The 24,835-nt window shown below is 30.6% G+C and overlaps 1 protein-coding gene across 1 annotated transcript in view; it reads left to right on the forward strand.

The window, feature by feature from the left end:
• The first annotated feature begins 3,909 nt into the window (after positions 1-3,909).
• The window catches only part of LOC137629783 (twitchin-like), a 224,471-nt gene continuing 203,545 nt past the window's right edge, over positions 3,910-24,835 (forward strand). The window contains 2 exon segments of the mRNA XM_068361418.1: positions 3,910-4,287; positions 17,236-17,257. Coding sequence (XP_068217519.1) covers positions 3,981-4,287; positions 17,236-17,257 — 329 coding nt within the window. The 5' untranslated portion in view covers positions 3,910-3,980.

Consider the following 24,835-nt stretch of genomic DNA (forward strand, 5'->3'; position numbering starts at 1 on the left):
TTCTGTAGTATTAAGATACATTATAGACTTAAATGCGTGTTTGCCAAAAAAGAAAAGAAAGAAAAAAACAAACATTCGAATGTCTGAACCATGTTTCGAAGCATCAAAGCGTTCGAATTTTAGATTCATTGGTTTTTTTTTTTATTTTTTTTTGGTCAGTTAAACAACTACATTTAAGTCTATAATGTATTTTAATACAACAGAATATTTTGCATATTTTATAAGAATAAGAGGAATATATAACAATAAAATCCCAATGAATCTAAAAACTCGAACGTCTTGCTGCTTCGAAACAGGGTTCAGACATTCGAGTGTTTTTTTTTTTTTTCTTTTTTGGTCAGTTAAACACACATTTAAGTCTGTAATGTATCTTAATACTACAGAATATTTTGCATATTTTATAAGGATAAGAGGAATATATAACAATAAAATCCCAATGAATCTAAAACTCGAACGCTTTGATGCTTCGAAACATGGTTCAGACATTCGAATGTTTGTTTTTTTTTTTCTTTCTTTTTTGGTCAGTTAAACAACTACATTGGAGGCTACATTTAAGTCTATAATGTATCTTAATACTACAGAATATTTTGTATATTTTATAAGAATAAGAGGAATGTATAACAATAAAATCCCAATGAATCTAAAATCCGAACGTCTTGCTGCTTCGAAACATGGTTCAGACATTCGAATGTTTGTTTTTTCTCAGAGTTGCCAGGTTTTCCAAATGAGATAAAGCTAACTTCTGATCAATTGCAGGTTTAAATGACCAACCTAATAGTAGAAAAAGGCCGAAAATATAGCATTTAAAGCTAACCAATTTCAAAAAGGCCAAATTTAGGTATCTAGCACGAAAAAAAAACCCTAATTTGGAGTTTTTTTTTTTTTTTTTGCTCAAAAAAGGCCAACCTGGCAACCAGGGTTGCCAGGTATTGCAAATGAGAAATGGTCAATTTCTAATCAACAGAGGCTTTAAAAGGCCAACCCATTAATAGAAAAAGGTCAAAAATATAGTATTTAAGGGCCGGCTTTTTTCATATTACTAAAGGCCAACCTATTTAAATACAAAAGGTCAAATTTGAGTTTTTTTTGGCCGGAAAAAAAGCCAAACTGGCAACCCTGCTCAGTGTTGCCAGATTGGGCTACAAGTAGCGGATTGGGCTACTTTTTATGGCTGTCTGCTACAAAAAATTACACTAATCCGCTGTGTGTGTGTGTGTATCAATACGGTATATATCAATAAAAAAAGTCTGGTTTAATATTAGTTATCATAAACGTTGGCATTGGGCTACTTTTATTTGAAATCCGCTACTTTTGAAGCTAGTTTGGGCTACTTTTCCAAGAATAATCTGGCAACCCTGACCCTGCTGGCAACCCTGTTTTTTCTTTCTTTTTTTTTTGGTCAGTTAAACAACAACATTGGTGCAGTGAACTTCACATTTTTAGTCGTCTGAAAACACAAAAGCTGAAAAGTTTATAAAAAAGGAAAATAACTCTGAAACTAGATTATACTTTCTTTCATTAATCGTACGAACTGAAGTGATGTGTAAACACTACGAAAGTTTAAGTGAAAATAATAATTTGCTGAAGTTAAAAGGAAGAGTGCAAAGTATTGCATAGCATAGTATATAACTCTTTCATTCAATTCTTTATTGCTATTTAAATGATTTTCTTGTTATTTATCCTTAAGTATTAACGATATTCTAATATGTCAATCCCGTGTATTATCGGCATTCCAGGTATAGGCCTACTAAACCCATGGGCCAATCTAAATCGTATAGTCCTACATTTTGTGTTTTGCCTCCTCATTCGGCCTAGACATATCGACATTGTTGATAATAACTGAAAATTATATAAATACATTTCATTACATAGGAATTAAGGTAAAAAGTAAGAAGTAAAACATGGCAAAATGCAATAAATAGCATAGAGATATTGCAAATTGCTGACAGCTATCTAATAGTAGGCCTACATAGGCCTAGGCCACTGAGAGCTCCTAGATGGTTACACATAGATTTCTACGGATGATTATGAAGGAAATGCCACTTTATTTCGTAGCATTGGAGGAACTAATCAGAAATTACAGGACATTAAAGCAAACAATTATTTAATAAGTGAAGAAATTAATCTATATTGATTTCAGCCCAGTAATTGCTGTAGCCAGATGTGGATAGAAAACGATTTATCGTGTCAAAATATTGAACGTTTTAAATATGCATATTTTGTAATAAATTTACCAGACTTTCTCTAACAGTTTTTGCAAATGATTTTCAACTGTTTAAAGCTAATACCAACATCCAACCCTTTGGTAGGTTAGTACAGTAACAGAGTAACAGTATACAAGGTATACAGTAGGCCTAAGGCAGTAATTTTGGATCTAGGCAGAGTATCTTTACTGTTACAGTGTTGTTTTCATGATAAAGATAGATAGGCCTACTGTCACTGATCATATGTACACTCTTCAATTTGCCAGCACAATTTGGGGACTATTGGCAACTTTAGCATCGTAAATTGTTTGTAACGAGAAATTTCATAATTATGTGGTCAGACGATGTGATTTTTAAATGGCTCGTCATTTAATTCTCTTTGAGATTGTGCTGTCTTTTGGGCTAAATAATCTACGATATGCGTACATCCAACAATTTGACTGTACATATGTATTCGTGTTATACTATATATATATATATATATATATATATATATATATATATATATATATATATATATATATATATATATATATATATATATATATATATATATATATATATATATATATATATATATATATATATATATATACGTGTGTGTCTGTGTGTAAGCTGAGAGAGAGAGAGAGAGAGAGAGAGAGAGAGAGAGAGAGAGAGAGAGAGAGAGAGAGAGATATGAGCCACTGATTTTGGCAGAGGCACAGACTAACATGGTGGTCACTGGCATTAGCCTACGAGCATCCGAAATTCCTTGCTCATAATTCGAGTTCATAATTCCATTTTACGGTTTAATTTCAAAGTTTGATGTTATATTTATATCCGTAGTTTGTATATATTTTGTTGTGCAAAGGCTAAAATTGTGTAATATATTCAGGTTTCAGTTATAGTGAGTGACTTATGCCTGTATACGTCTGGAAAGGTTATTGCATCTTATAATACCACATCTGCTACTGTCGCTACGCTCTCTCTCTCTCTCTCTCTCTCTCTCTCTCTCTCTCTCTCTCTCTCTCTCTCTCTCTCTCTCTCTCTCTCTCTCTCTCTCTCATTTATACTTAAGGAGCCTCTTGCATCACAAAATTGTTATTGTAATAATGCAAAATTTATGTTTCTTTGAAAGTGGAAGAAAATAACTTGCAACAGTGTTAACCTTTACTTTTAAACGAAGCAATAGTGATTATTGTATGCTTTTGAACACATGTTTATATATATATATATATATATATATATATATATATATATATATATATATATATATATATATATATATATATATATATATATATATATATATATATAAATTTGCAACAGTTTTAACCTTTACTTTTAAACAAAGCTATAGTAATTATTATATGCTTTTGAACACATGTTTATATATATATATATATATATATATATATATATATATATATATATATATATATATATATATATATACATATATATATGTTTATATATATGTATGTATATATATATATATATATATATATATATATATATATATATATATATATATATGAGAATATTTTATCATGAATTCAAATTTATGCATCTTCCTAAAATAAATTTTACTTGAGTATAAGCTTGAATTCATGCATCTTCCCCCCCCCCAAAAAAAAATGAATTTATGATTTTAATGAATTTGAATCAATGCATCTTCCTATACAATTCACTGCATCCCACCTCTTCTTTCTCTTCCCCTCCCAGATCCCTTGATGTATCATCGACGTTAAATATTTGGTTGGAGACCAAGAGCCCCGTAAATCCAGGGGGGCAATGGGGGAAAACTTTGCCCCAAGCTTTACCCAAAAGCCCAAACTCCGCCAGGAGGATGACGGCAACAAACTCATCTTCGACTGCCAGCTGTCGGCGTCGCCCCAGCCCGAAATTGAGTGGTACAGGGGCGACGTCCTGGTGAAGGAGAACAGGCGCATTAAGATCACCATCAAGGAGGGCGGGAAGAACATTCACGACGTCCAGCTCCTTCTTGATGATGTCGAGGAGGAAGACGCGGGCCTCTACAAAGTTAGGGCGAAGAACAAGTACGGCGAAGTGTCCGCGTCCATTAATTTGAACTTCAGCCGTAAGTATCCACCAACCATGTGTATATATTTCTATCCTTACAAGAGACTTAAAGGATATGACGATTAAATTTACTTTAAATTTGAAGGATAAAGTTGGCTTTCGATGGTTTATTTTTTGGGTTCTCCTTACAAGAGACTTAAGGATACGACGATAAAATTACATTAAATCCTAAAGATGTAGCTTTTCGTGAAGTGGCAACTGGGCAGGAGTATGTGAAACTTGAACTTCGAATACTGTGATTGTTATTAGGTTGTTCACGCAAAAATTTATATCATTGTATATTCAATTCTAGTTTCAGCCTTCTCTGGAATCACTATATCACAAATTCTAGCTTCAGCTTTCTTCTGGAATCATTATATTATAAATTCCAGCTTCAGCTTTCTCTGAAATCATTACATTATAAATTGTAGCTTCACTTCATCTTTCTCTGGAATAATTGTACTATAAATTCTAGCTTCAGTCTTCTCTTGAATCATTATATTATAAATTCTAGCTTCACTTCAGCTTTCTCTGGAATAATTATATTATAAATTCTAACTTCAACTTTCTCTGGAATCATTGTATTATAAATTCTAGCTTCAGCTTTCTTCTGGAATCATTGTATTATAAACTCTAGCTTCAGCCTTCTCTGGAATCACAATATCATAAATTATAGCTTCAGTTTTTTTTCTGGAATCACTATATCATAAATTCCAGCTTCAGTTTTTTTCTGGTATCACTATATCATAAACTCTAGCTTTAGCCTGCTCTTGAATTATTGTATCATAAATTATAGCTTCAGCCTACTCTGGAATCAGTGTATTATAAATTCTAGCTTCAGCCTACTCCTGCCTGCCACTGCCTGTTCGCCGACTTTGTAGACATAGCCTTAGGATTTTAACATGTCAGCCTTACTTATTAACTTATTCACTAGGATGAGGAGTATAGGATAGGAGCAATGATATATGAGGTATTTTAAATAGCTTTATGGTACGTAGGAATAGCATGAGGTAGAAATTCAAGTAATAGGATATTGATAAGCCTTATAGCGTAGTGTTTAGTATCGTAGCATTGGTAGCTATGATGTAAGGGCAGAAAGGACCTAATTATTACCTTCGCCAACGAAATTGGAAGGACGTAATGTTTTACTCCCTGTCTGTGTGTGTGTTTGTTAACAACTTCCTGGCCACAACTTTAATCATATAGTAATGAAACTTGTGGGGATTAACTGTTATATAAAAAGCTGGGCATGGTTAAATTTTGTAAGGTCAAAGGTCAAGGTTACGGTCAAGCAAAATGTTCAATTCACGCAATCAGCCATAAATTTGGACATCGTTGTCACAGAGACTTCAAACTTTGTTCATATTTGAGTGTAGGAAAATCCACGCCAATTAATATGTGTTAAGGTCAAAGGTCACGATCGAGCAAAAGGTCGAGAAATAAGCTGCCGTGGCGGAAGTCTGCGTTCTCCCGAGTGCCCTTCTTGTTACTATTATTTCAGCCTTTGATTTTATGGAAAATAGAATACATTAGTTATTGAGTTTTAACTGTATTCTACTTTCACTGGGTAAAGGTAACAGATTACATTATTTCAGTTGAAACTTCATTAAGTGAAAGTTGTTTTAGCTTACATCATTACAAATATCTCAAGAGAAACGAAACTTGAGTAAAATATCTCAGGAGAAATGAATCTTTATTAGAATATCTCAAGAGAAATGAATCTTTACTAGAATATCTCAGGAGAAACGAATCTTTATTAGAATATCTCAAGAGAAACGAATCTTTAGTAAAAATCCCAAGAGAAACGAATCTTTATTATAATATCTCAAGAGAAACGAATCTCTGGTAAAATATCTCGAGAGAAACGAAACTTGAGTAAAATATCTCAAGAGAAATGAATCTTTATTAGAATATCTCAAGAGAAATGAATCTTTACTAGAGTATCTCAGGAGAAACGAATCTTTATTATAATATCTCAAGAGAAACGAATCTCTGGTAAAATATCTCGAGAGAAACGAAACTTGAGTAAAATATCTCAGGAGAAACGAATCTTTATTAGAATATCTCAAGAGAAACGAATCTTTATTAGAATATCTCAAGAGAAACGCATCTCTATTAGAATATCTCAAGAGAAACGAATCTTCATTAGAATATCTCAAGAGAAACGAATCTTTAGTCAAATATCTCAAGAGAAACGAATCTATTACATATCTCAAGAGAAGCGAACCTTCATTAGAATATCTCAAGAGAAACTAAGCTAAGTAAAATATCTGAAGAGAAACGAATCTTTCGTAAAATACCTCATGAGAACCGAAGCTAAGTAAAACACATCTTTGGCAAGCGCCTGCCGTTCGAGCCTCCTCTCTCCCATTTCGGCAACTCTGGGCAAAGATCTTCTTCAGCCCAGTCCCGTCCTGACATTGCCTGAGGCTTAGGTCATCCGCTCTTGGCAAATCAGAGGGTGTTTTTTTTTTTTTCTTTTTTTTTTTTCTTTTTTTTTTTTGCGAACTCGGCGCTACACGTGAGCTGTTTATTGCCTTGCCATCTCTTCTTCATGTGGGGGAGATTCTCTGCTTTTTAACGTAGCACAAAACTTCAAAAGATTTTTTCATAGAGTTTTCTATTACTCGTTTGTAACTTTCTATTGCCTCTCGAAGGTGTTTTTCGTCATCTATCATAGTATTTATTTAGAGTTTTCTATTACTCGTTTGTAACTTTCTATTGCCTCTCGAAGGTGTTTTTCGTCATCTATCATAGTATTTTATAGAGTTTTCTATTACTCGTTTGTAACTTTCTATTGCCTCTCGAAGGTGTTTTTCGTCATCTATCATAGTATTTTATAATTTTCTACTACTCGTCTGTAACTTTCTATTTCCTCTGAACTTCAAGTTATTGTTTTCAAGGAATTTTATAGAATTTTCTATTACTCGTCTGTAACTTTCTATTGCCTCTCGAAGGTGTTTTTCGTCATCTATCATAGTATTTTATGGAGTTTTCTATTACTCGTCTGTAACTTCCTATTTCCTCTGAACTTCAAGTTATTGTTTTCAAGGAATTTTATAGAATTTTCTATTACTCGTCTGTAACTTTCTATATCCTCAGAAAGATGTAATAAATAGACATTCAATTTATGATCATAAATTCCATTACAAGACTGATTTGAATTAAGTTTGATCAATAATTCTTGATGGAAAATCATCTAGAGACATTCAATTTATGATCACAAGTGTCCTTGCAAAACTGATTTGAATCGATTTGGATCAATGACTCTTAATGGAAAATCATCTTTAATGAATGAGACATGTTTCTTGCACTTAAAAACCTACACTTCGTAATCATAAACATGCCCCAGTAGATATTAATCAAATTTGATCAATAATATTTAATGAAAAAACTTCTTTAATGAATGAAACATTTTGCTTGCACTTAAAAACCTACACTTCGTAATCATAAACATGCCCCAGTAGATATTAATCAAATTTGATCAATAATGTTTAATGAAAAAACTTCTTTACTGAATGAAACATTTTGCGTGTGCTTAAAAGCATAGCCTTCGTAATCATAAACACGCCCAGTAATTTAAACTGAGAGCGATCTTTTTTATTTTCGGAAAGCGCCCTTGCCTCTTGCCAAGAGAGGTTATCAGGGGATGGTGGAAAAGAGGCCACGAATGAATGGAAGGTAGAGATAGAGAGATAATTAGAACTGAAGTGGGAAATAGCCAGTGGTGTTAATAACATGTTATGGAGGTAGTTAAGCTCAGATAATTAAGGAGGAGAGAAGTGGGAAATAGACAGTGGTATTAATAACATTTTATGGAGGTAATTTAGCTTAGGTAATTAAGGAATGGCAGAGGCAAGGGACAGTGCCATTGCCCTAGCCAGCAGGACAATGCCCTGGAGACTGACCATATATATTATATGATCAGCGCCCAAGCCCCTCTGTCCATCCAAGCTAGGGCCAGGGAGGGCCAGGAAATGGCTGCTGATGGCTCAGCAGATAGACCTATAGGCTCCCCCAAACCCCCCAAACCTTAGCCTACAAGAATGGTAGGGTTGCAGACACTAAAGGCTCTAACGAGTCTGAGCAGGACTCGATTCCCCGTCTGGCAATCACCAGGCAGAGACGTTACAAATCAGGCCTCAACAACCCTTTTGTGTCCATAGGCGTAGGAGGAGATGAGGATGATGATTAAGGAAGAAATCAAGCTTGAATATTTAGGCTCCACACAGTAAGGGGTAAATTAAGCTTTATACGTCAAGTAAGCTTAGCTTATTAATTAAGGAATTAAGGTTAGATTGCTGAGGAAGAAATTAAGCTCGGAATATTAATAAGGATATTAAGCTTAACATACTGAGAATGATTTTAAGCTTTGACCTAGGCTTTATTCAAACGTATTTAGCTTAGAAAGGTGAGATTAGATGATTATATTTATATGCAAATTAATAGGCAAGTTAAAACTACGGTTATATTAGGTAGCGATGTTATAAGGCTGTAGTAACTAAATCTGAACTCAAATATAGGACTTTTCACGACATGCTAAATTGGCTTTGTAGATCTAATCTAATAATATTTATATATAGCATAGAAGTATGCCATATTTAGATAGAAACTGACTGTATTAAGAAAGACTATTATAGATTGTTTATTTCATATATTTAAGGTGTTCATTTCTTGTTTATTATAATTGAAGACGATACTACCTCTAGATGGGGACATCCATCTATGTTCTCTCCATTAGACTATCTTAATTCTAAGCTGGTTTCAAAATAGTTGCTCTATATTATCTAATCAATACTTTATTTGTTGAATGAATAATATTTGTAATTTAGATCTATATCTTTAAGGAGCAACATTTTCTTTTTATATTTTTTTTTCATTGAGCAAAAGTGGACATCGAATATTATTTAATTTTCTGCTTATTACAGAGAGCCTCATTTATCTTATTCTCTTGTACTACCACGTCCTCATATACCTCATTTAAGGAGCATCAATTCTATTCTAGAACCTAATGCTTACTAGCAGTTAACGTCTGGCTATTCTAGCTTTAGAATAACATACAATGAGGAATCTCTCTCAATGTCCATGTTGTTTAGACAAGACTCTTATAAAGGACTGTTTTCTAATTGTTTTCTTGAGGTGACTCTGTTGACCCGTAAGCAATTGTCACTGTTGTCTTATTGTCTCTTGTTATAACTTTTGACTTCAGCGAGGGACTAAGACAAAAAATTATATATAATATATAGTATTTAGACTTAGCTTCTTGCTATTTAATGCCTTATGAGACTTTTGCTTAATTAAAGTATATAGTTTTTTTTAATGTTTTTCTTAGTCTTTTTTTTTTCAATAACTTAAATTTAAGTATTATTTTTTAAGAGCTGTCATATCTTCTGTCTTTTATTTGCTATCTCTTATTTTTCCCTGTGTTAATTATTATTATTATTATTTTGGTTTCGTTTGGATCTTTCACTATATGAATTTACCCTTTTTTTTCATAAAAAAAAGAAAGGTAGAGATAGAAGAGACATCTTCTGCCTTGGCTCTTCAACTCTCGCGCTCAGCTAAAAAAAAATTAAAGATTATACATAGGGCCTAATAATATCTTCTATTCACCTTAACGGCTTCTTGAAGACGCTTGTGTACAGACTTACCTACAATAGTAGCTTTGATAATGGTATTAATGAAAGACATGACTATTCTGAATGGTGTTTTTAAAGTTGGATGTGTTTTTTTTTTATAGTATTTTATAGTAAATGTTTATTTCGAAGTAAATTGGTAAACTTGGATATAATTTAACAGCTTTAAATTTGGATCTGTTTTTACAGTATTTTCTTGAAAAGTGTTATTTCAAAAAAAAAAGTGAACTTGGATGTTGTTTTACAGTATTTACAAAATATTTTTTTGAAGTAAAATATCATTCTTTTTACAGTATTTCCTTAGAATTTTTTTTTTTTTAGTTAAAGGTAAATTTGGAAGTCGTTTTACAGTTTTTACAAAATATGTATTTTGAGGTAAAATGTCCTTTTCATTTCATCCACGTCTCAAACATATTTATTTCGAATTAAAATGTAAACATGGATGTCATTTTACAGCATTTACAAGATATCTACTTTGAAGTAAAATGTCATTTTCACTTCATCCACGTCTGCAAAAAAGTGCAATTTTGAATATTTGTTATTAATTTCATACAAGTCTCAAAATTATTTATTCAATCAAAGTTGCAAAATTATTAATTTCATCCAAGTCTCAAAATTATTCATTTCTCCAAGTCTCAAAATGATTTATTCAAAACAAGTCTCAAAGTAGTTTATTTCATCCAAGTCTCAAAATAATTTTCATCCAAGTCTCAAAATTATATATTCAATCCAAGTCTCAAAATTGTATATTCAATTCAAGTCTCAAAATGATATATTTCATCCAAGTCTCGAAATTATATATTTAATCCAAGTCTCAAAATTATATATTCAATCCAAGTCTCAAAATTGTATATTCAATTCAAGTCTCAAAATGATATATTTCATCCAAGTCTCCAAATTATATATTTAATCCAAGTCTCAAAATTATATATTCAATCCAAGTCTTAAAATTATATATTCAATTCAAGTCTCGAAATTGTATATTTCATCCAAGTTTCGAAATTATCTATACCATCCAAGCCTCAAAAAACGCCATTTTGAATATAATCTATTATTTACACGTGACAGACTAACTGACAGCCAGATTCCAAAAAACGAGAAACCTATAGACAGTCACTGGAAAATCTGATATTAAATAATAATAAATAATCTAATAAATATCTAAATAAATCTGTATGATTTAAATCACTAGTTGACAACTTGAATGATTATTGTTGATTTAAAATTAATATTTTCCATAGTTATTATTTTTAATGATAATCTAAGATTATTTTATAATGATAAATTTCTAAGCTTAAAGAGATAAATTTCTGATTTTGTTTCTTGAATAAATAAGATACTTAATTTATTTGATTATAATCTGGTCTCTTGAATCATTAAGATTAAATATCTTATTGATACTGAAGAATAGAATCAATAGAAATACTTATTGATTCTAATCTTGTCTACTCAATCAATAAGATATTTAATTTTATTGATTTAAGAGACAAGATTAGAATCAATAAATATTTCTATTGATTCTAATCTAAAGAATCAATAAGATATATATTGATTCTAATATTGTCTCTTAAATCAATCAAATATTTAATCTCTCAAGATATCAATATGCAAATTTTTTATGTCATTTCGTAACCACCAAAAAAAAAAAAAAAAAAAAAAAAAAAAAAAAAAAAAAAAAAAAATTCAAATCAAGTAATTTATTTAGATTTTCCAGCTGCTAATACAAGCGATACATTTCACCACCTCATACACCCAGCTAATAAATTTAATAAATTGTATATCTCAATGCTTGCATGTCGCATCTTTTTTTTTGCTTTTACACCTGAAATGCAATTGGCTGAGTGCTTTTATTCTTGTGTTCAATTTGGATGTGATCGAAGAGGGTTACGTCCATGTTTAACTTTTCGTAGAAACCTATATTAATTTTCTTTTGTAGTTGCTGTGTTAATGAAGTGATGCTCTAACTAGTGATAATAGGATATATATATATATATTTATATATATATTTATATATATATATATATATATATATATATATATATATATATATATATATATATATATATATATATATACTGTATATATATATATATAAATATATATATACATATATATATATATATATATATATATATATACATATATATACAGTGTATATATATGTATATATACTATATATATATATATATATATATATATATATATATATATATATATATATACATGTATATATATATACAGTATATATATAGATATATATATATATACATATATATATATATATATATACTGTATATATATTATATATATACCGTATATATATGTATATATACATATAATATATATATATATATATATATATATATATATATATATATATATATATATATATATATATATATATATATATATATATATGATGCTGAATTAACAGAGTGATGGTCTAACTAATAAGAATAGAAATAGTATACATAGATATATATATATATATATATATATATATATATATATATATATATATATATATATATATATATATATATGCGTATTAATATACTTAAATATATTTAATACTTTTAGCACATTTAATTTTTTCATTTCATATCTCAAGTTTATTAGTTGTTTAGTGTGCATTAATTTGATATAATTTTGAACATTTAGTATAAATATCTTTCTTGAAAATTTTTCCTTATGTGTATTTTTCATTCTTCTCGTTCATCTATTTACTTAAATCTTCATTATCATAATGAGAACTTAAATATCTTTTTTTTTCCTTTTATTTTTTTCTTTAATATTTGCTATTATATGATATCTTTTTGCTAATGCATAATCTAGTTTGAGTTGTGCTTTCTGGCTAACAACTGCATGCGTGACTACTAACGACTCCTATATATCCATGAGTCATGGATTCACAGACCTAATATTATATGCTCCACAAGTCAGCACACGACTTGGGAAGGGAATACATGAATCCCAGATGCACTTAAAATTTTTGTCTTTTACTCAGTCTAACTTGAATCTAACTCTAATTACAACTCAACGAATTTAACATTGCCAACTTTACCAGCCGCTGACACAAACCGGAACGGTTTGGTTTGGGAAGACAGATGTTAAAAAGAAAAAATATTTTATCTGAGATTATTCGTATTTTTTTCGATTGATTCTGGTAGTGTTTGATACATAGTTCTGTCAAGAGATCTTTGAAATATACTGAAATTTACTGCACTGGTTAATTCAACAACAAAAATTAAATGTTTTTGTAAAAATTAATTTTTTTTTTTTATCAAAAACTCAAATATTTTATCTGACAATTATCAGTATTTTTTTCGACTGATTCTGGTAGTGTTTGATACATAGTTCAGTCTAGAGAGCTATGAAATATGATTTTATTATCATTTACTGCACTGGTTAATTCGACAAAAAATAATTAGATTTTTTTTGTAAAAATTATTCTTTTTTTTTTATCAGAACTCAAAATTTTTTTTATCTGACATAATTATTAGTATTTTCTTTTCGACTGATTCTGGTAGTGTTTGATACATAGTTCAGTTTAGAGAGCTATAGAATGGGATTCTTTTTAATTATTCACCGCACTGGTTCATTCTACAAAAAAAAATTAAATATTTTTGGAAAAATTAAATTTATTTTAATCAGAAAATCAATATTAGTAGTTTTCAATTAATTCAGTTAGTGGTTCATACCTAGTCTGGTCTAAACGGTTATTAAAAAGCTTAAACATAAAATTTTCAAGTATTTAGCCCTTTAGTTCATTCTACAAAAAGAGGAAAGGTAATTGAAGAAATTTAAAGTTTTTTTTCCAACACCATATTAATATTTTACAACTAATTCTGGTAGTGATTTATACCAAGTTCACTCTAAACGGTCTCAAATAGCTTAAACATATAATTTTCAAGTATTTACCACACTAGTCCATTCTAAAGAAATGAAAACGTATTTTGAAAACCAGTTAACAATCTTAGAGCAATAATTCTACCACAATGTTTTCCGTTAGCTATTCTGTCTTCCCGAACGAGACCCGTTCCTCCTTCAACGTTGCTGCCCGTTCGTTCATCTCTATTCTTTTACAGCTGCATAAAAACGCTTCAGTGAACATATTTGATACATATTTATTATTTGCTTTTGATGGATATTTTGTTCTTAATTAAGTCCTTTTTCTCTTTTTCTTAAACTGGTCGTTATTATTTGCGTGGTTTTCTGAACGAACTACGGCGACGTTCAATGTGTTTGTGCAATTATTTTTTGTATGGATATAATCATACGATATAAATGTGAGTATATATATATATATATATATATATATATATATATATATATATATATATATATATATATATATGTATATAATTACTATATGCATATATACATTTGTATATATTTAATTCATATGTATGTAAGTATATATATATATATATATATATATATATATATATATATATATATATATATATATATATATATATATATATATATATATATAATATATATATATACATATATGAATTATATATATATACAAATGTATACATACGTATAGTAATTATATATATATATATATATATATATATATATATTATATATATACATATATATACATATAATTTGTATCTATACATATGAATTATATATATATATATATGTATATATATATATATATATATATATAATACTCATATATATAACTTACGCATTCAACTCATTTTGCTTAATCGCATTAACCCCGTAGATACTTGGAATAATCGCTTAACTAAACAATACGACAAAGATTTCTCTAATTAAAAAAAAATAAAAATAAAAAAACACAAGACTTTTTAAGCGCAAAAGACCGCTTATCCTTTTAAAACGTCCATGTAAATGTAATAAATTGACTAAATTAATTAAAAGATTAACCTTTTTTCGTATGTTCCTTAAATTTGAAATTAGATGAAAAATAAGATTTCCATCGAAATTATTTTGACAAATTTAATAGACTTGATTTATTTCCTCTTAGAGATGGAGTATTTTTTATATATATATTTTTCATTAGATTTTCATGTAATTAGATTGACCTAGTAATCGTTAGAGATATTGTGATATATAAATAATTTCTATTGTATCTTATCAGTCAACGGTCTGAATAGGGAAGCACCATGCTTTTATTATTATTATTACTATTACATTATTAATAGCTAGAACCCTTGTTGGAAAAGCAAGATGCTATAAGCCAAAGGGCTCCGACAGGGATAAATAGCCTCGCGAGGAAAGGAAATAAGGAAATGAATAAACGATATAAGAAGTAATGAACAATTAAAATAAAATATTCAAAAACCAGTAACATCACCAAAACAGATATTTCATATATAAACTATAAAAAGACTTATGTCATCCTGTTCAACATAAAACCTTTTGCTGCCAGTTTGAAATTTTGAAGTTTCAATATATGTCAAAGACTAAAATCCCGGTAAATATAAGATAATGAAAATTATATATTCAAAAGGCTAAATATCTATAGATATCAAAATTAAGATTGTATGTTTCTATATCATAAGCATTTAAAGCATTTTGATATTTGTATCAAATAAAAGAATTAGAATTTTTATTCAGTTTTATGTACAGATTCGGAGAAAAAAAAAACTTTTCTTTATATAAGAATTAAATTTTATATTTGCATCAAATAAAAGAATTAAAATTTGTATTCAGTTTTATGTACAGATTCGGAAAAAAACCTCTTTTTTATATAAGAATTAAATTATTTATTTATATATTTATACATTTTGATATTTGTATCAAATAAAAGAATTAAAATTGTTATTAATTTTCATTACAGATTCTGAAAAAAACACTTTTTTATAAAAATTAGATTATATATTAGCTTTCGTGTACAGAATCTGAAAAAAACACGCTTTTAAAACACATCAGAGGAATGTAAAAATTAAGCTCTATCAAGATTCTTAAAAAGAGATCTTTTCTGAATTAAAAGCGGAGAAGATTCTCTGATAGAGAGATTCTCATCACCCAGAGGACCGTTGACTGAATATATATATATCTGTCTCTCTCACTCTCACATTCACTCTCACTCTCTCTCTTTCTCTTTTTCTCTCCACTTGTTGGCATCCATTCCCACATTCCTTTACACCTACATTTTGAACACGGCTGTGCCTCCTACACACCTACACATGTATAGTTTTCCACTTACAGTGACTTGTTTACACGTGGGTGTGCATGTCTATGTATATAAAAACATAGATGTGCATGTGTATTATTTTTGAATGGTAATAGATACTTTGCTACAACGTCTTGAGGTGAGGTAAACGAAAATATCTTCAAGCTTCTATAATTTTGGTATAAACCAAGAAAGGTTTTATGATCAGACCAAAATATACACAGGAGTTTAAAGTTGTTTTTTCATTGCCATAAACCAAGAGAGGTTTTATAATCAGGCAAAATATAAATATGAATTCAAAGCTGTTATTTGATTGCCACAAACCAATAGAGATTTTATAATCAGTCAATATATAAGCTTAAATTCTATAGCTGTTATTTGATTGCCATAAACCAATAGAGGTTTTATAATCAGTCAATACATAAGTATAAGTTCTATAGCTGTTATTTGATTGCCATAAACCAATAGAGGTTTTATAATCAGTCAATACATAAGCTTAAATTCTATAGCTGTTATTTGGCTGCCATAAACCAATAGAGGTTTTGTAATCAGTCAATAAATAAGCTTAAATTCTATAGCTGTTATTTGATTGCCATAAACCAATAGAGGTTTTATAATCAGTCAATAAATAAGCTTAGATTTTATAGCTGTTATTTGATTGCCATAAACCAATAGAAGTTTCATAATCAGTCAATAAATAAGCATAAGTTCTATAGCTGTTATTTGGCTGCCATAAACCAATAGAGGTTTTATAATCAGTCAATACACAAACTTAAATTCTATAGCTATTATTTTATTGCCATAAACCAATAGAGGTTTCATAATCAGGCCAAATATAAGCATAAACCTTATAGCTGGTTTTATGATCAGGCAGAATATAAGCATGAATTCTATAGCTGTTAATTTACTGTCATAAACCAAGAGAGGTTGTATAATCAGGCCAAATATAAGTATAAATCCTATATTCGTTTACGTACTCTTGAAGCTTTCCTTTATCATCGCCTCAGGACGGAATAAAACCACTATAACAGAAACAAGTATTGCCCTACATTCGATCACCTCCAAATATACAAGAAGAAAACACCACAATAACATTAAGACACTCTCACACACACAGCACCTCTTCTTCGGAAGCGACTAATTTTCTATACCATTTTTTTCTCTTTTACAGCTGTAGACGATCCGCCCGAAAGGTAAGAGTCTTTAATGAAAAAAAAAGCGAATAAGAGAAACAAACAAACAAACAAACAACAACAGAACCAAGACCCGAGTAGGTGTCTTTATTAGCCATTGCTTTTTTTTTTTTTTCATTTCGATTTTTTTTTCTCTGTGTAATCGAGCATCGTCTAGAGCCAAGGCGCTTTCCTTTCTTTCTTTTTTTTTCTCTTTTTTACTTTTCCCTGAAAGTGCGAGGTTGGAAGGATTAATATTAAAAGGGAGTTATAAAGAATTATTATTATTATTATTATTATTATTATTATTATTATTATTATTATTATTATTATTATTACTAGCTAAGCTACAACCCAGGTTGGAAAAGCATGATGCTATAAGCCCCAGGGATCCGAGAGGGAAAAAATCTCCTTTTATATTCTCTTTTAGATAACCCTTCAGTTTAATACGTTACTCAATCATATATTCCTGTATTGAAGATTTTTTTTTATTAAAGATTTAAAATCTGTTATTAAAGATTTAAAAGATCTGAAACAATATGACGTCTAGGTAATTATTTCTGTTCCAAACACGTCATGATAACTTCGTGACTAAAGCTCTCCAACCTCGCCCTTTTTACTCGCCTCTTACTTTCTCTCTTTCTCTCTTTTTTGTCCCTTTTTTATGTTATTTGGCCGTTTTTTTTGCTTCACTCTCTATCTTTGCTCTTTTCTTACAGCGAACGAACAGACCGTCGATAAAAAGTAAGTCCTAACTATTGGTTCTTCTCATATTGATCGCGTCTCCTCTTCACCCTCTGTATTGCTGTATTCGCATTTTTGTGTTTTTGCATTTATCCAGTATTTACCATTATTCAATTATTTCAATTATTGATAGAGTTTTTTCTTTTAACCCTTTTACTGCCAGTGGTAAATACAACAAAACTTCATGATTCAATTATTTCAATTGTTGTTAGAGTTTTTTTCTTTTAACCCTTTTACTGCCAGTGGTAAATTCAATAAAACTTCATGATTCAATTATTTCAATTATTCTTAGATTTTGTTCGTTTAACCCTTTTACTGCCAGTGGGGAATTCAACAAAGCTTCAGACTATTTTTATCCTTTGCCTTTGTTCTTTTAACCCTTTCAGTGCCAGAGGTCAATTCAACAAAACTTCCGATGTAGCAAAATCGTTCAAGATCTTACCCGTTATGAAGTGTATGATTAATAAGTGTATGCTCTCAACCGATTGCCATTATTCTCTATGATATCAATTGGGTTATATAACTTGTTTCATGCAGTCCCCCCTCCCTGTGTAAGGAATTTACTATAAATCTAGACTTTGATCTTTGACATTTTGGTCCTAAAAACCTTTCAACTCTGTATATTTTAAATAATTCCCATCCACTAAAGATTAATCCTTTAGAGACGATGTGAAAACCTTAGACTTTTCTATATTTATTGGCTAGGTCTCGTCAAGACCTTTCTAACTATTTCTGAGGTTTGTGCTCATTCTGTGGTTATACTCTTTTCTCGAAACGACTGCCATAGAATTGGCATTGACCTTATTAAGAAAAACTCTCAAAAAGGTCAAAATATGAAACAGTTTTTCTGCAGATATTGATAAATTCAACCAATAGATATATCTAATTTAATTAATCAACTTGCGCTAGCCTGCTATGGTTTGGGGCATTCTAAGTTTTTTCTCGAAACGACTGCCATAGAATTGGCATTGACCTTATTAAGGAAAACTATCAAAAAGGTCAAAATATGAAACAGTTTTTCTGCAGATATTGATAAATTCAACCAATAGATATATTTAATTTAATTAATCAACTTGCTAACCTGCTATGGTTTGGGGCATTCTAAAAGATGCTGCCTATTTCCAAATTCTGATCAAGTCACCAATGACACTGAAAGGGTTAAGTCGTAGGATGAATTATTTGCATTAGCTGCCTATTTATCAATGTTTCTTTTATCCTTAGTTTAATTCAGATCAATTTTTTTTCCTTGTTTTCGTATCTTGATCTCAATTTTCCATTATTTTCTTGGCCTTAGTTTTTAGCTTTGTGTTTTGTTCTGCCATTGTGCATGGTGTGTTTTATATTCTATATTTAAGTGTTGTATTGATGTGCTATTCAAAAATATTGTGTTTATTGATTAAGGAAAGATATGTGAGTTTTATATATATATATATATATATATATATATATATATATATATATATATATATATATATATATATATATATATATATGTATATATATATATAAATAAATATATATATATATATCTATATATATATATATATATATATATATATACATATAAATATTTATATATAGATATGTATATGTATATATACATACACACACACATATATATATATATATATATATATATATATATATATATATATATATGTATATATGCATGTTTATATATATGTATATATATGTGTGTATGTATATATATATATATATATATATATATATATATATATATATATATATGTATATATACATGTTTATATATATGTATATATATATATATATATATATATATATATATATATATATATATATATATATATATATATATATATATATTAGTTTGAATATGATTTATTTAACAACAACTGTAGCATGCTGTGTGAAGGGAGGTATGAATGAAATACGTAACGAAGGATAATCATATTTAGTCTGTTTATGATAAAAGAAAATCATCTGTGAGAAATTTGCTTTTTTTTATATTGAGAATTCTAGAAAATATTCCATTAATGAAGTTATTCAAATATTGCAGATATTAATTAGAAAGTATTACGTGTTTTTATTTTTTTGTATTTGATATATGAGTCCAATGCATGTTTGCTATATAAGATTTTATTTTATATGTGAGATATCTGGTAACATTTATTCAGTATGATAATGATCAGTGATTTAAGATATCTAGCTTCGATTTGAGTTTACTTCGTTGTGCAACTCCGGAGTTTTCCTCCAAATCAAAATAAAATTTACGGAATTTTCCTCCAAATCAAAATAAAATTCTCGGAATTTTCCTCCAATTCAAAATAGAATTCTCGGAATTTTCCTCCAAATCAAAATAAAATTCTCGGAATTTTCCTCCAAATCAAAATAAAATTCGCGGAGTTTTCCTCCAAATCAAAATAAAATTCGCGGAATTTTCTTCCACATCAAAATAAAATTCCCAGAATTATCTTCCCAATCAAAATAAAATTCCCAAGATTTTCCTTCAAATGAAAATAAAAATCGTGGAATTTTCATCCAAATCAAAATGAAATTCGCGGAATTTTCGCAACTATTGTTAATGGTTCGAAGCAACGATTTTAACTATACTTGATTGATTTTCTTTTCTTTTCTCCTTTCTGTATAATGTTCTCTCTAGGAATGACCCTGTTGTTGTTATTGGGAGGGGGAAGGGTGTTAGTACCGTCAGTTCACCCCTCATGGTTCACTGTAAGCGCAACTTAAGGTCTGTGCAGTCTCTCTGTGAGCCCTAGCTCCATCCACATTTTACCTTTTTAAACTTTGTTCCTGGATAAAATTTTCATCCATCTTCTCAACTTGTACTTCATAATGCAACTGCAGGTTTTCCCCAGTTAGAGTTTTGATGCTGAATGGCCTCCCAGTTCTCAGCGAAGGGTCATGCTGCCAAAATTTTGAAGTCCACTCCAGAGATGTAACTTGAAATTAGCATCGAGAAATCTACTTATTTCTTCTATCTCTTGAATAATTCGGAGAATATCTTTTAAAATCCCTCTAGTAAGGCCACTAGACTTGGTGAGATAGTGTATTTTCCCGATTTGAAACACCCCTGTCCGGCAATATGTTGGACTGGGTTTCGAGACCCCTTCAAGCTGGATAGTTTCTTTTAAAGTCTGCATATTTTTCAAGATCCTTCTGTTAATTCCTCTAGACTTGGTGAGATAGTGTATTTCTCCTATTTCAAACACCCCTGTCCGGCAATATGTTGGACGGGGTTTCGAGACCCGCTCAAGCTCGATAGTTTCTTGTAGAGTCTGCACCCTCACTATCCTTGTGAGCATAGGATAGTGTGTTTTGGGAAACCTATAGGTCTGCCTGCTGAGTCATCACATTGTCTGGCCCTTCCTGGTCCTAGCTTAATAGGAAAGCGATTTTGGCTCTGATCCTATGTATATATGGTCAGTGTGTAGGGCATTGTCCTGTCCCTTGCCTCTGCCATTCATGAGCGACCTTTAAACCTTAATTTTTGGAGGATATCGATAATCTGTTACCATGGTAATTATCCAGCCCATTGTGAAGTTTATAATTGATTGGTAGATGTATGCTCTCAACTGAGTGCTACCATTCAATATGATATGCATTGCTTTATGCAGTCCTCCTATGTGTAAGGAATTTAGTATGAGTATAGGCTTTGACCTTTGACATTTTGGTCCTAAAGGTCATTCAACTCTGAATATTTTAAATAGTTCCCATCTCTCGTTTTATAGACGACGTGAGATAAATTTCATCACCAGTTATTCAAATATCCTTAAATTATCGAAGAAAATTATTTTTAGAAGTAAATAATGTCTTTTCTCTAGAAATCTTTGATTGAATCATAAGTTAAAAGATAATCATCAAGATGATGTTATTCTTATTTTTTGAAACATCTCAATCATGTGATGTGGTTATCAATTGAAGCCTTTGAATATGCCAATCTAAAAGATAGCTATTTCCATCATTATTTTGTTAGTATGGTTGATGTTATTTTCACCATTGTCACTAACAAGCAGAGTTGTCTTTCAACGAATGGAACATTTTCACACATCTTCAATAAACCTCAGAAATTTGGAAATATTTAACCATTTCCTCTGGGTCCCTCAACCGACCTTGCAAAGTCCATTCCTGCTTTGGAAGTGCCACACAGAACAGAGCGCCTCAGGAAAAAAGAGAGCTAGGAGGCACACAAACAGCAGGTGGAAGACTGGGTAAGTGTGAGTCAGTTGTACATTTTTGTGGGTGAGGTATTGATACCCCAGGAGCCACCGTACAGCCTCTCCTCAGACTCCTGGTTCTTCCTATTCGATGCCAAAACTAAAGATAAACACGGCGAGAGCCGTTGATGGTACAGAGACTGTCCACCATCCCAACCACTAGGGTTCTAACTACTACTACTACTACTAGTACTACTACTACTACTACTACTACTGCTGCTGCTGCTGCTGCTGCTGCTGCTGCTGCAGTAGGTGCAGATGCTGTAGATACTATTACTATAATAGATATCTTCTTGCCAGTCTCATAATAAAATTCTTTATAAGAGGAATGTATACTGTAATGTGTGAAAACAAATAATCTTAAGACAATTTTTACTGGCATATATCTAAGTCGGAAAGGAAAAATGAACCTCTCTCTCTCTCTCTCTCTCTCTCTCTCTCTCTCTCTCTCTCTCTCTCTCTCTCTCTCTCTCTCTCTCTCTCTCTCTTTGCCAAAAAAGGAGTTGAAATATGATTAGGAAACTGTTCACGTCTTAAAGTATTTATAATAGTGTGACACCACATACGTTTTTATCAAGGTGTCAAAGTATGCCATTTAAGAGTATATCTGAAAATATAGATATGTCTTGGTGGTTATTGCGGAAATAGACATTATATGTCTTTATTTTTCTGTGGACTATCAATAGCATAACATTTTCTAATTCCTGCTCACAGATGGCGCCAGGATACAGCATAGCAAAATAAAAGTGATGATTCTAGAATATGAATCCGTTTGTCATTTGACTTTTATTTAATGGCTGCGAGTGATTTCCTGGTTGTAGAGGTTAATCATTATTATTATTATTATTATTATTATTATTTGCTAAGCTATAACCCTATTGGAAAAGCTGGATGCTATAAGCCCAAGGGCCCTAACAGGGAAAAATAGCCAAGTGAGAAAAGGAAACAAGGAAATAAACTACAAGTGAAGTAATGCACAATTGAAATAAAATATTTTAAGAACAGTAATGCTAAGGAAGCAAGTTTATTCTTAATACCTATCACAGAAGGATATGAATTCTTAACTTCAAGAAGGGGATATGAGCTCCAAAACTTTAGAATAAATTCCCAATCTCTAAGTACCAAGTCTTTAAAAAGAAATTAAATGTTTCGAAATCACACAGTCATATCCTCATTATTATTATTATTATTATTATTATTATTATTATTATTATTATTATTATTATTATTATTAATAGCTAATCTACAACCCTAGTTGGAAAAACAAGATGCTATAAGCCCAAGGGCTTCAACAGGGAAAAATAGCCCAGTGACGAGAGCAAATAAGGAAGTAAATAGAGATATGAGAAATAATGAACAATTAAAAGACAATATTTTAAAAAATGTGACATTAAAAACAGATATTTCATATATAAACTAAAAAAAGACTTATGTCAGCCTGTTCAACAAAAAAACATTTTTTGCAAGTTTGAACTTTGAAGCTCATACACAGAATAGAATTAGTTCAGGGCATCATAGGTGAATAATCCACACCTAGCTAGAAATAATCACTTATGTAAGTCTTCCACCTCTATGACCTCAAACCACTACCAAGAATAACAACTTCATTGTTTATAGACGCCTGTCTTTACTGCTTCTTTCGTCCATCATGTTGTCCAACATTTTTTAACCTTGACTTCATAATGCAGCTGGAGTGGGGCCGGGGGGGGGGGGGGGGATGGGTTGTGCTAAGATGCACCGGGGTGCTGAATAGCCTCCCAGGTTCCATATCTATCTATATGGAGCAAATGCATCATTCTAAATCCCTATTTATGGAATAGGAAATGACTAGATGTTTTACTGCTCATTTCATCCATCTTGCTGTCCAACATTTTCTAACCTTGACTTCATAATGCAGCTGAAGGGGGTTGTGGGGTGGGGGGGGGGGGGGGGGGGGGGTGCTAAGTTTCACCTGGGTGCTGAATAGCCATCGGGCTATATGGAGCAAATGCATCATTCTAAATCTCTATTTATGGAATAAGAAATGACTAGATGTTTTACTGCTCATTTCATCCATCTTGCTGTCCAACATTTTCTAACCTTGACTTCATAATGCAGCTGGAGGGGGGGGGGGGGGGGGGGGGGTGCTAAGTTGCACCTGGGTGTTGAATAGCCCTCCCAGGCCCCAGATCAGGCTATATGGACCAAATGCATCATTCTAAATCTCTATTATGAATAAGAAATGACTAGATGTTTTACTGCTCATTTCATCCATTTTGCTGCCCAACATTTTCTAACCTTGATTTCATAATGCTCCTGGGGGGGGGGGGGGTGTGTGCTAAGTTGCACCTGGGTGTTGAATAGCCTCCCAGGCCCTAGATCTGTCTATATGGAGCAAATGTATCATTCTAAATCTATTTATGGAATAGGAAATGACTAGATGTTTACGTAAAAGAGTATTTTTAAAGTCTGTGCTCTTTATGTCCAAATTAATTTTAAATCTCTATTTATGGAATAGGAAATGACTAAATGCTTAGGTCATAGAATACTTTAAAGGATTGTACTATTTTCTGTGGTTATATTTATTTCTCAAAACGGAAACTTATAAAAATGAATATTTTGAATCTGGTCTGTCATAGATCTGTCATTGTCCTTACTAAGG

Source organism: Palaemon carinicauda, chromosome 37 (assembly GCF_036898095.1).
Source record: "Palaemon carinicauda isolate YSFRI2023 chromosome 37, ASM3689809v2, whole genome shotgun sequence".
NCBI classification, from domain to species: Eukaryota; Metazoa; Arthropoda; class Malacostraca; order Decapoda; family Palaemonidae; genus Palaemon; species Palaemon carinicauda.